Source organism: Vanacampus margaritifer, chromosome 19, assembly GCF_051991255.1.
Source record: "Vanacampus margaritifer isolate UIUO_Vmar chromosome 19, RoL_Vmar_1.0, whole genome shotgun sequence".
In the NCBI taxonomy this organism is placed as follows: Eukaryota; Metazoa; Chordata; class Actinopteri; order Syngnathiformes; family Syngnathidae; genus Vanacampus; species Vanacampus margaritifer.
In genome coordinates, this window is record NC_135450.1 from 4,232,415 (window position 1) to 4,246,414 (window position 14,000).

Sequence of the window (14,000 nt, forward strand, 5' to 3'; positions counted from 1 at the left end):
CTCTCCCTCCCTCGCTCTTTCTTTCTCTCTCTCTCTCTCTCTCTCTCTCTCTCTCTCTCTCTCTCTGCTGTCTGCTACACTAGTCACTTTGATGAGTTGTGTGCAGTCGTTTGAAGGGCCTGTGGGTTTTCCTGTTGGGCCTCTGTCCTTCCAAGCACACTATGGCCTTTGATGTGGTTTTCAGTTTTTGGCTCCATCCGCATTGGCGTAAAACTGCCACATATGATACTCATGGTAAGGGGAAAGGTAAAGACGTCACCATGCATCAGTGCATTTGCTATCAGTGTTATTATTAGAGATGATCACAAAGCACTAAATGACTTATTGGGCTTTGAATGGCCTGGAGGCCAGATGCGGAAGGGTGCCTCACGACTGCAGATGATTACCGTTTGCTATATGAACTATGCCTTAATTCTGGCAGACAGCTGGAATTAAAGCCAGGTACGGCCCTCTGCCTTCTGAGCATACTTGGTGATAAAACTTCTCCCCTGCTGAGAAAATTTTTTGGCCAACAAAATTTATTCTCATGGTCCATGAGGTTTCTTTTAGAAAAGTACACGAGTGGTGGAGATGAAATATAATGGTTATTTTAAATTGGATTTCTAAAGTCTGCACTAGTGCTGTCACTATTGAATATTTTTTAGAATCGATTAATCTATCGATTATTCAATCAATTAATCTGATTCATTTTAATTTGGCATTAAAGTGTATTACAAAAGCATTTTCCCCTGATTACTGTTTATTAACCAGTGATCGATGTTTATTTTGTACTTCATATTTATATAGTGATTTTAAAGGGGGGTGGGAGGAGATAGATATTGTACTATGTTACCAGTTCAGTCATTATTTTACAAAGTGAAAACACATATTTGCAAATGTCTTATTTTAATTATTTCATGAAGGACTACAGAAATCAGTGAACAATTACTGTTTATGTGCTGAAATCAGAGGATTTGTACAATTTTAAATTAAAAAATGGCTCCAAACGATTACTCGATTACTAAAATAGTTGTAGATTAATTTGATAATCAATTACTTGTCGATTAATCAATTAATTTTGCCAACTCTAGTCTGCATTTGAGTGGCCAGCATGAGTTAATGACTGCAAATAGTCCAAACTAAATTCCGCATTTTTGGCTTTTCTCCCTTTTAACTAAAAAAAAAAAAAAAATCATGATTATAACATGTAGTGTAGTCGCTACAGAGTTGAAAGAAAATTGGTATATGAATTAATATTCTTGCCGAGAGACTTAAGCATAAAAGAAAAAGATGAAGTATTAGTCGTATTTTAGGCCAGTGCATCTATAAAAAATTTAATTGAACTCTAGTTATTTGATTCAATGAACTAATCTATAAGGGCATTCTGTAGCTTTTGCTCAGACAGATTTATTACACATCTTTAAAAAATAATAGGGAGAGTTGAGTGGTTTGTCCATCCAATCATTTGTTTTGAAGCTACTTCTTGGTTCATTAAGAATGACAATTAATGGTTGGGTTAATCAATATTCGGGTTAATGTGAAAATTCCGGTTTCTGAATAACCCGTTTACATGTATAAGTAGCCAGAGTAACTCCTTGCAGCGTAATGTGATTGACAGCTATTTAAACCGTGAGCCACGGACAGCGTAATGACTCAAATAGACGTCATTTCCGCTTCTTATTTTCTACCGTTGATAAAAGATATTATTTTCATATCACTCACCACATTAATAGTAGTTGCTTTCCTCCTTGCTCCATAAGTTTTTTTTTATTGTACTGCGTCAAACTTTTGCTCTTTTTGTTTATCTTTGCTTGTGTAGTGCGCATACAAGTAGTTTCTGTACTCAAAAGACCAAGATTCCTGTTAATACATAATCCGCAGAACACAAACCAATACCTGTTCAATCGAGGTATTGCGATCGCGTTAATATGAACAAATATTCAGGTTAGAAGAGGGACTACACCAGGGGTCTTATTTGGATTTTTAAAAACCTGATTAAGAGAATCGTTTTTTTCCCACTTGTTTACAGTGACATTCTTTAATCTGGGGTGTGAGCAGTTAGTTCCTTTGACTCCATAGTGAATCAAGTCACACTTCTTATGGGTATTATGTTTGTATATTGTATTGGCTAATAATGAGCATTAGCATATTGCATAGCATATTGCTGCCGGATTTGTTCAGTCTGGAAAGGGAGATGAAAAGACATTACAAGGAGCTGTTGCAATTGCATTCTCGATGCTGTCTCTTCTTGCTTACATTCATCCACTGCAGGCTTCCCCAATCCTGGTCCTCGAGGGCCAGAGTCCTGCAGGTGTTGGATGTTTCTGTCTTCCAACACACCTGATTCATATAATCAGCTCATCAGCAAACTCTGCAGAAGTCTGATAACGATCCGGATCTTTAGAATTTAGTATTTTATTTAATTATTTTTGTTATAGATATTTATGTTATTTGTGTGATGCAATGCATACACCACAGCATACTGTATACAATACATACAATTGTAGTTCTCTTCCGGGATAAAAAATGTCACCAAATTATCAATCAACCAACAAATGCCACCCAAAAAGATTGACTGACTCGACTGAAATAATATGGTTACATTCGAGGTTATTTTAGTTAACAAAAATTAATGAATAAACTAAAACTAAAATTCAAAAAATAATTTTAACGAAATAAAATGAAAAGGCTAAAAATGTTTTTTTTTAAACGAAAACTACATATTATGTTTACAAAACTAACTATAATTAAAGCGAAAATGTCCTTTGTTTTAATCTCTGGTAATTAATTTGATACATGAGCCTTTGGGGATGAATTTATATGTGATTTTAAGTTAATTTATTTAACTGGAATAAGGAGGTTTGAAAGTGTGCCACACAGAAGTGGCGTCATCTAGCAGCAGCCAATAGAAAAGCACCTTCAGATGACGTCGCTCCTAGGCGACAATTTTCCGTGCTTTACTTTTGGCTCCAATGGCTCGGCTCGCCTGCTTTTTCATTTAACTCAGCCGAAGTGCAACGCTAAGTAAGAAATTATTTTTTTCATTTTACCATGGTGTTCATTTAATATTGCGCACAAATGATACACATAAAAACTTTTTTTTTTTTTTACTAATACTGAAACTAACTAAAACTAAGCATTTTTAAATAACTGAAACAGATAAAAACTAACAAAACCACCCTGAAAACTATGACAGCGTATTAGGGCCACGTATAAATATTCCGGGGGGAAAACTCGCAAATAAGCCATTTTATAAAGTGGCAAATTTGCGAGTTTATAATGTGGCAGATTTGAGAGAAAAAACTCAGTGTAGCGTAGTTCTAGTCTAATCATGTGAGGATTCGTTGGTGGTTAATAGGACACTGTTTATAAAATAAAAAGGCAGGATGGAGACAAATTCATTCTTAATTGAAACTTTACTCGTCATTCACCGCAACTAGAGCAACAACACTTCCTGATCCCCTATCAGCTGACTTAAACTAACCAATCAGATGCTAGCATACTTTAGGTAAATGCTAGTGAATAACAGAGTAGCCGATTCAACACATCAACTTAGATACTTGTAGGAAAAAAATACCAAAATGTATGGATGTGTAAAAAATAATTCTGGAAACATAAATGTACAAGTAAATATACATTTTAACAAATGAACTTAAATGCTTGATCGTCCGGGTGTGAACCTTCGCAAAATAAGGTGTCTTTGTCGCTGGCCAGTGACCGTACACAACGCTTCAAAGAGCGAATCCATCCGTTTTTTATCCATCTCAAACAGGTGAGCCATGATTGGTCTTTAGCTTAGCCCTGAGCAACTGTGATGTCACATTCAGTCGACAGCAAGTGGCAAAATGGCCGCCCTATGAGATGGCAAAAAATAAAGGATTTTGCCGGCCAAAGGGATACTTAACTCAGTGAGCCGTTTTCAGCAATAAAAAGTTCATATTTTGTCCAGAATTAACTTCAATTTTTTTTTCATATACAATTAATACATTTAAAAACACATTTTTCCCACTTGCTATCGACTGAAAATGACATCACCTGTGCTGAGGAAGTAGGTAACGAGCAATCATGGCTCACCTGTTTTCTGGGTTTGGTCAGCAAACTGAGCAGTGATTGGTCGTTTCCTATTTCCTCAGCACAGGTGATGTCATCTTCAGTCGACAGCAAGTGGAAAAAATTGTTTTTAAAGGTATTAATTCTACATGGAAAATAATGAAGTTATCCCTCAATGAGTCAAGTATCCCTTTAAATTGCCAATTTTGTTGCATCTGTACTGACAAATATACGACGGCGTATTAGGACCACATATAAATATATATTTTTTTTAGAGGGCAGGGGCAATATTCTGATAGGAAAAACTGCCATTTTATAAAGTCTCAAATTTGCGAGAAAAAAATCCTAAATTTGCGAGTTTATTAAGTGGCAAATTTGCCACTTAGGAGAAATACACGTAGCCTACTACTTGGATGTTTGTGCCAAAACATTTCGGTCGGGTTTTCAAATAAGGATATAATAATGGCTTTAACCATATCATGTGTTAAGCATTTGCTTTTTGAAGCGTTGGAGTAAGTTAGTTAATTTGTTAAAATAAATATTTACTTTTACATTTATGTTTCTAGAATTAATATTTACACATTCATACATGTTGGTATTTTATCGGTAAGTTGATGTGTCGAATCTGCCGCTCTGTCATTTACTTGCATTTACCTAAAGTATGCTATCTTCTGATTGGTTAGTGTTTAGTCAGCTGATAGGGGATCAGGAAGTGTTGTCGCTTTAGCTGCCGTGTATGATGAGTACAGTTTAAATTAAGAATGAATCAGTCCATCCTGCCTTTTCATTTTTAAGCAGTGTCCTATTAACCACCAACGAATCCTCACATTAGACTATAGTAGCTATACGCTATGTGTATTTCTCGTAAATTTGCCACTTTATAGTCACAACTCATTTGCTCCGAAAAACGTATAACTACGTTCTATTTTAAATGTTTTAAGTGTCCCAAAGATGTATTTATAATTTTTTTATGTTTTTTTATGCTAGAGCATACAAAAGGCTTTGATGCAGCTTCTCAACTGCAAAGAACGATTGAAGAAATGGTAGTTATTACACAAACGGCCAGCAGGTGGCAGCAGAGCATAGGAAATGAACCAAGACCATGTTGAAAAACCCCTCAATTACTCAGAATTCTAAATAGATTCGTGAATAATGATGAAACTTAGCTATATTCTAATGCTAATTGCTGCAAAACGGAAACAGATAGGAATGTACATTTTTTTTTCCTGATGAAAGAAGAGACGCTAATCTTTCTTTTGGTAGGTTCCATGTTTTTTTATAGCAGAAGAACACAATATCCTGTGGGCCTTGAAAAACCAATCAAATTCCACTAAAACAGCCGTGAGTGAAGGGGATTGTTTTAGTGAAAATGGCTGGGAGTGAATGAGTTAAGAAACTCGCAAATGTTGCACTTTATAAAGTCGCAAATTTGCCACTTTATAAAGTTGCAAATTCATGAGTTTTATTTGCGAGTTTTTTTTCTCGGAACATTGCCCCCACCTAAAAACACACACACACATATCAAATGTTAATACAATGTTCAAATACTCTGTAGTTATCTTATTTGTACGACGGCGTATTAGGGCCACATATATATATATATATATATATATATATATATATATATATATATATATATATATATAAAAATATACATATAGCAAAATGAAAAAAGATATTGAACAGAGGAAAACTATTAACATGTTTTCACCCAACAGTGCAACAAATAATATGAATAATAACAATGAACAACAAAAACATCAAAAAATGTACTACTCAGGAATAATGAATGCGCTTTAAAATGTAAATATATTTTTTAAGATATAGCCCTACATACGGCGTTAACATAACTTGCAAATGTGCAGGAGGATCGAAGATAGCACGTTTGATTGATGCTTTGGTCCGGTGGGTTAACTTGCGTGGCAGTGAGCGGGTTAAAGCCGAGACTGCGGCGGTCCTATCAGTGAGTTGCGGTCTCGGCAGTCCCAGCCCACCGCCTCCTGCCATCCTGCCTCACTCACTCCCTCCCGAGAAAAAGGTGGTGTGTGTGTGTGGACACTGGACACACTGCCGTTTCTCGTCTGACATGCTTCTGTCTTTCCGGGCCGTCGTTGTTTATTCAGTCTGCGAATATTTGCGCTGCACGGGAGGACTTTTTTGGTGTCGCTAATTAGGCACCGCGCGTTGCGAGGAGGAAACGTTGGGACGAACCCACCACCGCACCGCACCGCACACGGTAGGTTGTGAAGCAACAGTGGCGTGTGTTGTTTCATTTGCTGCTTTTCGCTTCTTGTAGCGCTGTCTTGAGCTGGGCAATCTCCCAAAGGATACGTAAATGAGCACAGAAGCTGTGTAGATAGATGTTAGTGTCTATTTCAAGCTTGTGAATGTGGTATTGTTTCATATTGATGTTGCACAACTATCATGTTTAATCGTAAATAAAATTAAGCGCTCTTTTTATCTGGCTAACCATTTAATTGTTTGTGGAAGTGGAAGGAAGCGTGAGCCGAGCAGATTAGGATTTAAATTGTTTTACAAACTCGTTTTAGATTGTATTAGTTATTTGAAAAAACACCCCTTCCCAAACACTAAACTTTATTTTCTTAATCTCCAAAATATTATCAACCAAACTTCACAATCCCAACAGTTCACACTCAACTAGTGTTTTTGCTTTATTTTACTGCAAAAGGTTTAGACACTTTGTTTGTGTGACTGTGTGGTGGCAGGGCGCTACTTTGAGTGTTCGTGGCAACACTTCCTTGCACACTATTTCAGTTTGAGTGTAGGTGTATTCTTAAATGTCTGTTCCCCTCAATTAAATCCCACAAAAATATTGCGTTAAAAAAGGATATTTTGCCAAGGTGTGTTTGCCTCTGATGGGATAAGCCAAAAGTCGCAACCACAACCTTAAGTGTCAATGCTGTTGCCTAGATTGGTATGTTAAACAGCCCAGCTGTAAAAGGCGACCCTTGGGGGTGGACTGCGGGGTCAAATATGTCCATAGTATCTCCTGACAACTAGAAACATGTCAAAGAGTACGTCAAGCTGTATGTATCTAGTGGGGAGTGCTGCATGTTGATGTGAGCTGTGTGTATTAGCCATCTCCTGACTGAGACCTGGTAATTACTGCATATTAGGGATGCCAGCTGCCTCAACTTGTAGCCAAAAGTGTCTCAATCACTTGCACTTCCACTGATCATAAATCTCACATGAGATACCGTTGATAAGATTTTTCGTCATCAGCTGCGTCATTGCTAACCACTTATTTTTGGGAATCCCTCCAACTGTCTTAGCCTGGCTTTCTGTTGCGTTAGAGGAAAAGCTCATCTTGGCCTCATTCCCATCGGAGTAGGTGATACTAAACGAGTTACGAATATTTTATATAATGTCTAGTTTATCTGTGATTGTTTTATACAAATTATTTAACACAAATCATATATGTACAATCACAACTGTACAATTTGTTACGCGCTTTAAAACATATATATATATTTTTTTAAATATGGACAATTTAGACATGTTTTTGTGTAAATGTTGATTAAATAGTGATTTAATGTTATGTGGAGAGACATAATTTTTATGTGACCGATTATATATTTTTAACAAGTTTTTAATTTGAAATTTTAGAACAAACTACACTAGGGCCACACAAGTAGCAATACAATTTACTGTTTTATAATAAAAAAAAAAAAGAAGATATTAAATTCTTATTTACCTTAATTGATTTAACACATTGATCATGTTTGCAATGGTTTGAGTTGAAATGTCCCTTTGTTCATTTCCATGTGTCAAGCCGGCCCCTTTAACGGTTGTTCACAATATGCAACTAACATGCTGCGATGCAAACTTCAAAATAAAAGCCTCACAAGTAATAGATGTCACGGTTTTGGCTGTTAACTTGACTTTTTGACTGTGAGCTGCCCTGCTCACAATCACTGATGTGAGCTGCAATAACAGACATCTATGGCTGTGATATTCGTGGAATGCAAAAACACACTAACAAGGCAATCAAATCTAACGCAAATGTGACAATTAACATTGCGCATGCGCACCATTTATGTACACACCTGTTCGTTCAAATCGTTTCAAATTCTGATGATTATGTGAAATTGGATTATGATGAACCATTCTGCAACCAAAATAGGTTATTTGAGTCGGACTAGTTTGCTCTAAAGGAGAATGACATGAGCAGTTCAGCTACATCTGCTCAAAACAACACTGCCATCCAAACAACAATTCAGAAGTATTTGTTTGAAATATATTATTAAATAACAATGAATGTGATTAATTTATCATTCATTTTCCTCAATGGCAATAAAAAACATGCCAGGCCCTATCGTCGGTGCTGGCATATTTTTTAAATCCCAAGCATTATTATTGTCGTCAATCACCTAAAATCTCTAAACCCTTTGTAAAAGTCATTACAGGCGCTTGACAGCTGTAGAAGCCTAACAAAATGACTTTATCTGGGTTTTCCTCAGTATCCTCAGCTCTTCTAGCCTCAGGCACAGGACTTGGAAGTTCTCTGGTCCTTTAACCCGACCTGATTGGCCGTCACCCCATACTCACTAACTGTTGAGGTGTCATGTAACGCATTTGTCAGGTAGTTTGTTAGTCTGACATGAAAGGCAGGGCAACATGATGATGTGTTGCTTGGTATTCAGATTAGATTAATTTTTGAGCACTTATTTGCAGGGCAGATGTGATAAGGGTGATTATTCATTACTTTATGGCTTGGTGACTAATCTTTATAAAATGTTTCATTTCAGATGTCTGCTTTTGATAGACACGAGAATCTAAATGTACCATATTGAATGGTCTATTCTTTCGCTCTAACTTTGATTTGCAGTGGATTGTTTGTGTTTATGTACAGACACAAGCGTGCATGTCACCATTTTGTGTTTTAAAACGAAGTCTATGGCAGAAGGAAAATGACAATGACCACAGCAAGCGATACCAACAGTATATTTCTCTCAACATGTGTCAGTAGCATGGGAGGGAGTGGCCTTGCAAGCCAAGAAGCCCAATGCAGCCGTAGAGTTTCAACCTTCTGAGCAAGTGTAAGCCGCAGCTCATTGCTTTTTTTTTGTCATGCAGTGCCAGGTTTTAAAAAAAATAATAATTGTGCCCTTCTTTGACATGCCAAGATTTATTTAAGACGTTACATCCAGCAGTGACATGCCCTGTTTAAAGCACCAGAGTTATAATTTAGGTCTGAATCATCTGAGAATTTCCACGTCATCAACCTCTAATTGAAGGCTTTTAATATCACCAAGGCATGTATTGAAGGCTGGATGTTCAGTTGCACAGAAATACACAGTTTATGCTATATATTATTACTAATAGTATGTGTGATATTTACATGCAACAATTGTGTTCAAAAGGGTTATGACATATTCACTACAATTATATACAATGTCACAGATTTTTTCTATAGCAGCAATGGCTCAGTGCTTAGAACAATTACCAAGGAGGACCTAGGTTCAAACCCTGCTTGGACCACTATTTAGTACAAATGCGATTTTGAATAACAATCATTGTCAAATTATTTCACAGCCATTTTGATGTCATTCATCATTTAATAAGTTTTTATTCCGTTCTATATTCAAAATTCAAATTCAACGTAAGCTTTCAGTATATACTGACATATTCACTACACTTGTATACAATGTCACAGATTTTTATACGGCAGCAATGGCTCAGTGGTTTGAGCAATTACCTGCCACCACAAGAGGACCTAGGTTCAAACCCCGCTTGGACAATTCTTCAGCTAGTGCAGCGGCGCTTTGACTAGTGAACAGGATGCAATGGTTCGAATTCCACCTTAGTCAGATTGCAGTTTGTGTTCTTTTTATTCATTTATCTTACTACAATTAATACTTTGTAATTTTCACATAATTTATCTTTCTTTTTACTTCATAACATTGATCTTAGCTTTCAGCATTCCCACGCAATTTCTCCAGAAATTGCACTTTGTCTAGTTAACTCTTTGACTGCCAGACGTTTTCAGAAACGTCGCCAGTGCCAGCCGATTTAAGCATTTTGACTGATCTTTCAAGGTCCACAGAAAATGTTGTGTTTGGACTATGGAAACACACATACTACCAAATGAAAGATTGAACTATCATCTTTCATCAGAAAAAAAAAGTTTGTTTCTACCTTATTCCGTTCTTCAGTAATCAACAATAGAAAATGGTTAGTTTCACCGAAATGCTCTGTTTTGAAACAAAAAGCGGAGAAAAAGAGCTTTTTGTGAAACGATGTTATTTCATGCACTCTAGTGAATTCTACACTTCTTTTTGTCCATGAATGATGCCACAAACACCTAAATAGTGCTTTACTTCTGTAATACACCACCACCAACAATGAAAAAGTGTTTTTGGATTGCAAAATATGTTTATTTCCATTCAACAGTGTAACAATTTGACAAAACAATTTCGCAAACTATTTACAAATGTGTGCAACTGTGGTACTATTTACAATTATGTGGATGTTTCAAATACAGTTTTTCTTTTTGTAACGCTCTCCTGCGTGCAAGGAGAGGGACCAGGATTTGCACAACAGATTACTTTCACTTTCGATTGTCCCTTTCGCGTGCAGACGTTACACTTTCTTGACGGCCTTTTTTTCCGGGGAATAGCAAGTAGCAGACTGTACCCACTCCTCCGATGAATATGCATTGGACTCGGGGCACTCTTCGTCGTCCGATTGAACGTCCGCCTGAGCGTGCTCCGCGTTTTCCGGTGTTAGCATCGCTAGCCCGTGAACCTTTATGACGTTGTCATAGCCGCCGCGTCAGCGCTTCCAACTTCGGCGTCAACCTCGGAGTCACCATCATCATCATCGATGATGTTCATCGTCGTCATCAATGTGCTCTTTAGCGTTGGTCGATGCCTTTCGTCTTTGAAAAAAAATGCTCGAGCGAGCTGCTTGCAAACCGGTCGCCATGTTCTCTTCCCTTCCCCAGCCAGTCCCCTCTAGCTCCGCCTCACGTCTTCTACTGACGCCTACCCAATCTTGTCAAAAGAGTCATCGCTGCCCTCTAGGGGCCAAAAATAGTCATTAGGCTCCCGAGACCTGCTTGAAACTTTCACCACAGCTGGGCAAGGCTTTACTCCACCCGTTTCAAAAAAAAAAAAATGGGTGGACGTCTTTTAACGTCTTTAGCGCTCCTCCGTAGGTTTTTGCAGAACGTCATTTAATGTCTTTGGCAGTAAAAGAGTTAATAGTGAGTCTCTGGCGCTTAACTTCACTCATGACAGTGAGCCGGTTAAAAAGCAAAAAACTACAGGTTTAGTTTGAAAGGATTTAAGTTAGGGATGCACAGAAATGACATTTTTGGGCCGGAAACCGAAAAGGAGAAATGCTTGGCCGAAAACCGAAACACAGGGGAAAAAAAATGCACATTTTTTACTATCATTGCATTTATTATAATTAATTAAACTCCTGTGTTTGGTGTTTTAATTCGTTTTTGTTGTTGGAGTAACACTGGTTAAATGTGAAAAGAAGTAACACTTTTAAAAGTGTCAGATTTACACTCATTGGTGTGGACACACATGAACACTTTTGTAGAGTTAGATTTAACACTCTTAACACTGGCGATTTTGCTGTGAGAAATTGATGCCTAACCTAAAAAATAAAAATGTGCCGAGAACCCTCCCACACCTTCCAGTTTCTACTCTTAAATCTTCTCCTTGAAATTAATATGAAATCATTAGGTCTGATGTGCAACATACAATATCATGAATGTTTTGTTTTTCACTTTATTGTTAGCCCTCTAACTCCAAACCAGTTATCTGTACTAAATCCAAGTTCATGATGCTTTTGTTCCTGGCTTGTAAATCGTAACCTGTCACTAGCCAGATTGACAACTGTGATTCATTCAAGAGAGTTCTTCACATTATCAATCTGGGACTGCTCGGGAAAGGCGGGACATTCTGTTCAATACTTCGAGCTGATTGGACGAAGCGGCATCTTGTGCGCATTTGTTTTAATCAATCGCGGCAACGGATGAAAATGTCGTATTAGGAAAAAGAAAAAAACACAAACATCTTTACCAGATAAAAATGCGCCCCTCGCTGTTAAACGATTCACCAAATTGCAGCGTCCATTCGTCTGTTAGTTTTGTTTGTTTCCCGCGGCGTTGGCGCATCCTGGTTTCATCACAGCCTATCCTGCCCTAAACAACGCCTGATTGGTCCGACTCCAACCTAAAAAGGTCGGTCGCAAACGTATCAGCGGGAGCAGTACAAGATAGATCCTTGTAGTATTTGTGAACAAATACCGTGAGAATTCAGCTTGCTGGCAAGGTTAGTTAAATCGCGCAGTCCTGGAAATGACTTAATTTGTGTTCCCTGTTGTTACTCCAAAGGAAGATACAGTGAAGGCAGCTCTTATCTCCTAGAAAATGACTGTTTTTAACTGACAGATAATCCCCAAATCAGTGGAGAGCTGTGCTTTTACATACTCCCATACGTACTACTCCCATAATTTAATTTATGGTTTAGAGAAGGCACTGCTCAAATACTTGGAGAACCACACCAACCTATTATGTATTTCTGTTTTTTTCTCCACCCCTCAGGGTTGACAGGATTCCAGCCAGGCCCATTGGGAGAGGACAATGGCCCTGAGCAACGCAATTGATGACCCTCTGGCCCCCAGCAGTGAAGGACATCCTCTCGTTGGCGATGGAAATGCACCTTCAAACCCCAGTACACCAGACGGCGATGTCCAGGAGCCTATCACAGCTGCCTCAAATGGTGATGGCCTTACAGCTGAGGCAGTTGAAGAAACCTCAGTTAGGAATGCAGCATGTAGACAGCTGCAAAAGAAGCCAAGATCACACGTCCAGAGAACAAACAGACCAACCCAAAACGGTGGAGTTGTCAAACAGAACGGAACTTTGAGGACTCTCCCCCACCCGACTGCCACTGCAACTTCCCCCAATGTCACAGACTCTCAAACACTATCCAAACGCCACCTTTCATCTGCCCCGTCCCCGTCCTCCCCTTGTCTCCAGCCCTCACCGTTCTGCTGCCAGCAGTGTAATTTCCATTCCTTTTGCTGCTCCTGCGGTCAACAAGATTGCCCTCGCCTCCAGATTCCAGGCACGGGGCATGGGCCTGGCTTGGTTCCTCATGCCAGGAGCCCCCTCCCCTGCTCTTGTTGTACACCTGCCTGCACTTACTCACACCCCAGGACCCATATTACACACCCTACCACCCCACTTTGTCTACACCATCACAGTCACCAACCTTGGCAGGAGCACCTCCAGAGTTCAACACATCCTACTGGAATTAGGTATGAGTCATGGTGTGTTTTTTGTTCCTTATTACTTGTCTATGTGTCAAACTCCCGGCCCGGTTTGCAATTACATCCTGCCTGTGCATAGGTTCGATAAATAACTTGATAAATAACTCATTCACTCGCAGCCATTTTCACTGAAACGACCCCATTGGCTCTCGGCTGCTTTACTGGGTTTTGACTGATTTTGCAAGGCCTATAGAATATTGTGTTCTATTGCTATAAAAACATGGAACTTACCGAAAGAAAGATTACAGTCTCTTCTTTCATCAGGGAAAAAAGTATATTTGTATTTGTTTCCATTTTGCAGCAATTAGCATTAGAATATAACTAAATTTCATCATTACTCACAAACCTGTTGAAAACACTGGCAAAAAGAGCTTGTTGCAACATGGCCCTGGCTCATCTCTTATACCCTGCTGACCCGTACTCTACAGTTCAGAGGCATCAAAGCCTTCTGTATGTTCAAGAATAAAAAATAAAAAACTGTGGTGTGCTAATCACAGCATATTCTGAACAATATTTCATTTGTGGAATATGAATCAAGCAGAAAAATCCACCTGTTCTTGTCCATCTCAGGAGGCGGCCATTTTTCCACTTGCTGTTGACTAAAAATGACATCACAGTGACTAAGGGCTCGCTCAGGTAGCGACCGTCATGGCCTCACC

General features: G+C 38.5%; 1 protein-coding gene across 6 annotated transcripts in view; it reads left to right on the top strand.

Moving 5' to 3' along the window:
- The window catches only part of disp1 (dispatched homolog 1 (Drosophila)), an 81,010-nt gene that overhangs the window by 40,958 nt on the left and 26,052 nt on the right, over window positions 1–14,000 (top strand). For 5 of the 6 annotated variants that reach the window (XM_077552339.1, XM_077552341.1, XM_077552342.1 and 2 more), the window contains one exon: window positions 12,611–13,329. In XM_077552339.1, the coding sequence (XP_077408465.1) occupies window positions 12,650–13,329 (680 nt within the window). In that variant the 5' untranslated portion in view covers window positions 12,611–12,649. Of the gene's footprint in view, window positions 1–5,958; window positions 6,266–12,610; window positions 13,330–14,000 lie in introns of those variants that run through there. The other variant, XM_077552338.1, reaches the window with a different exon arrangement.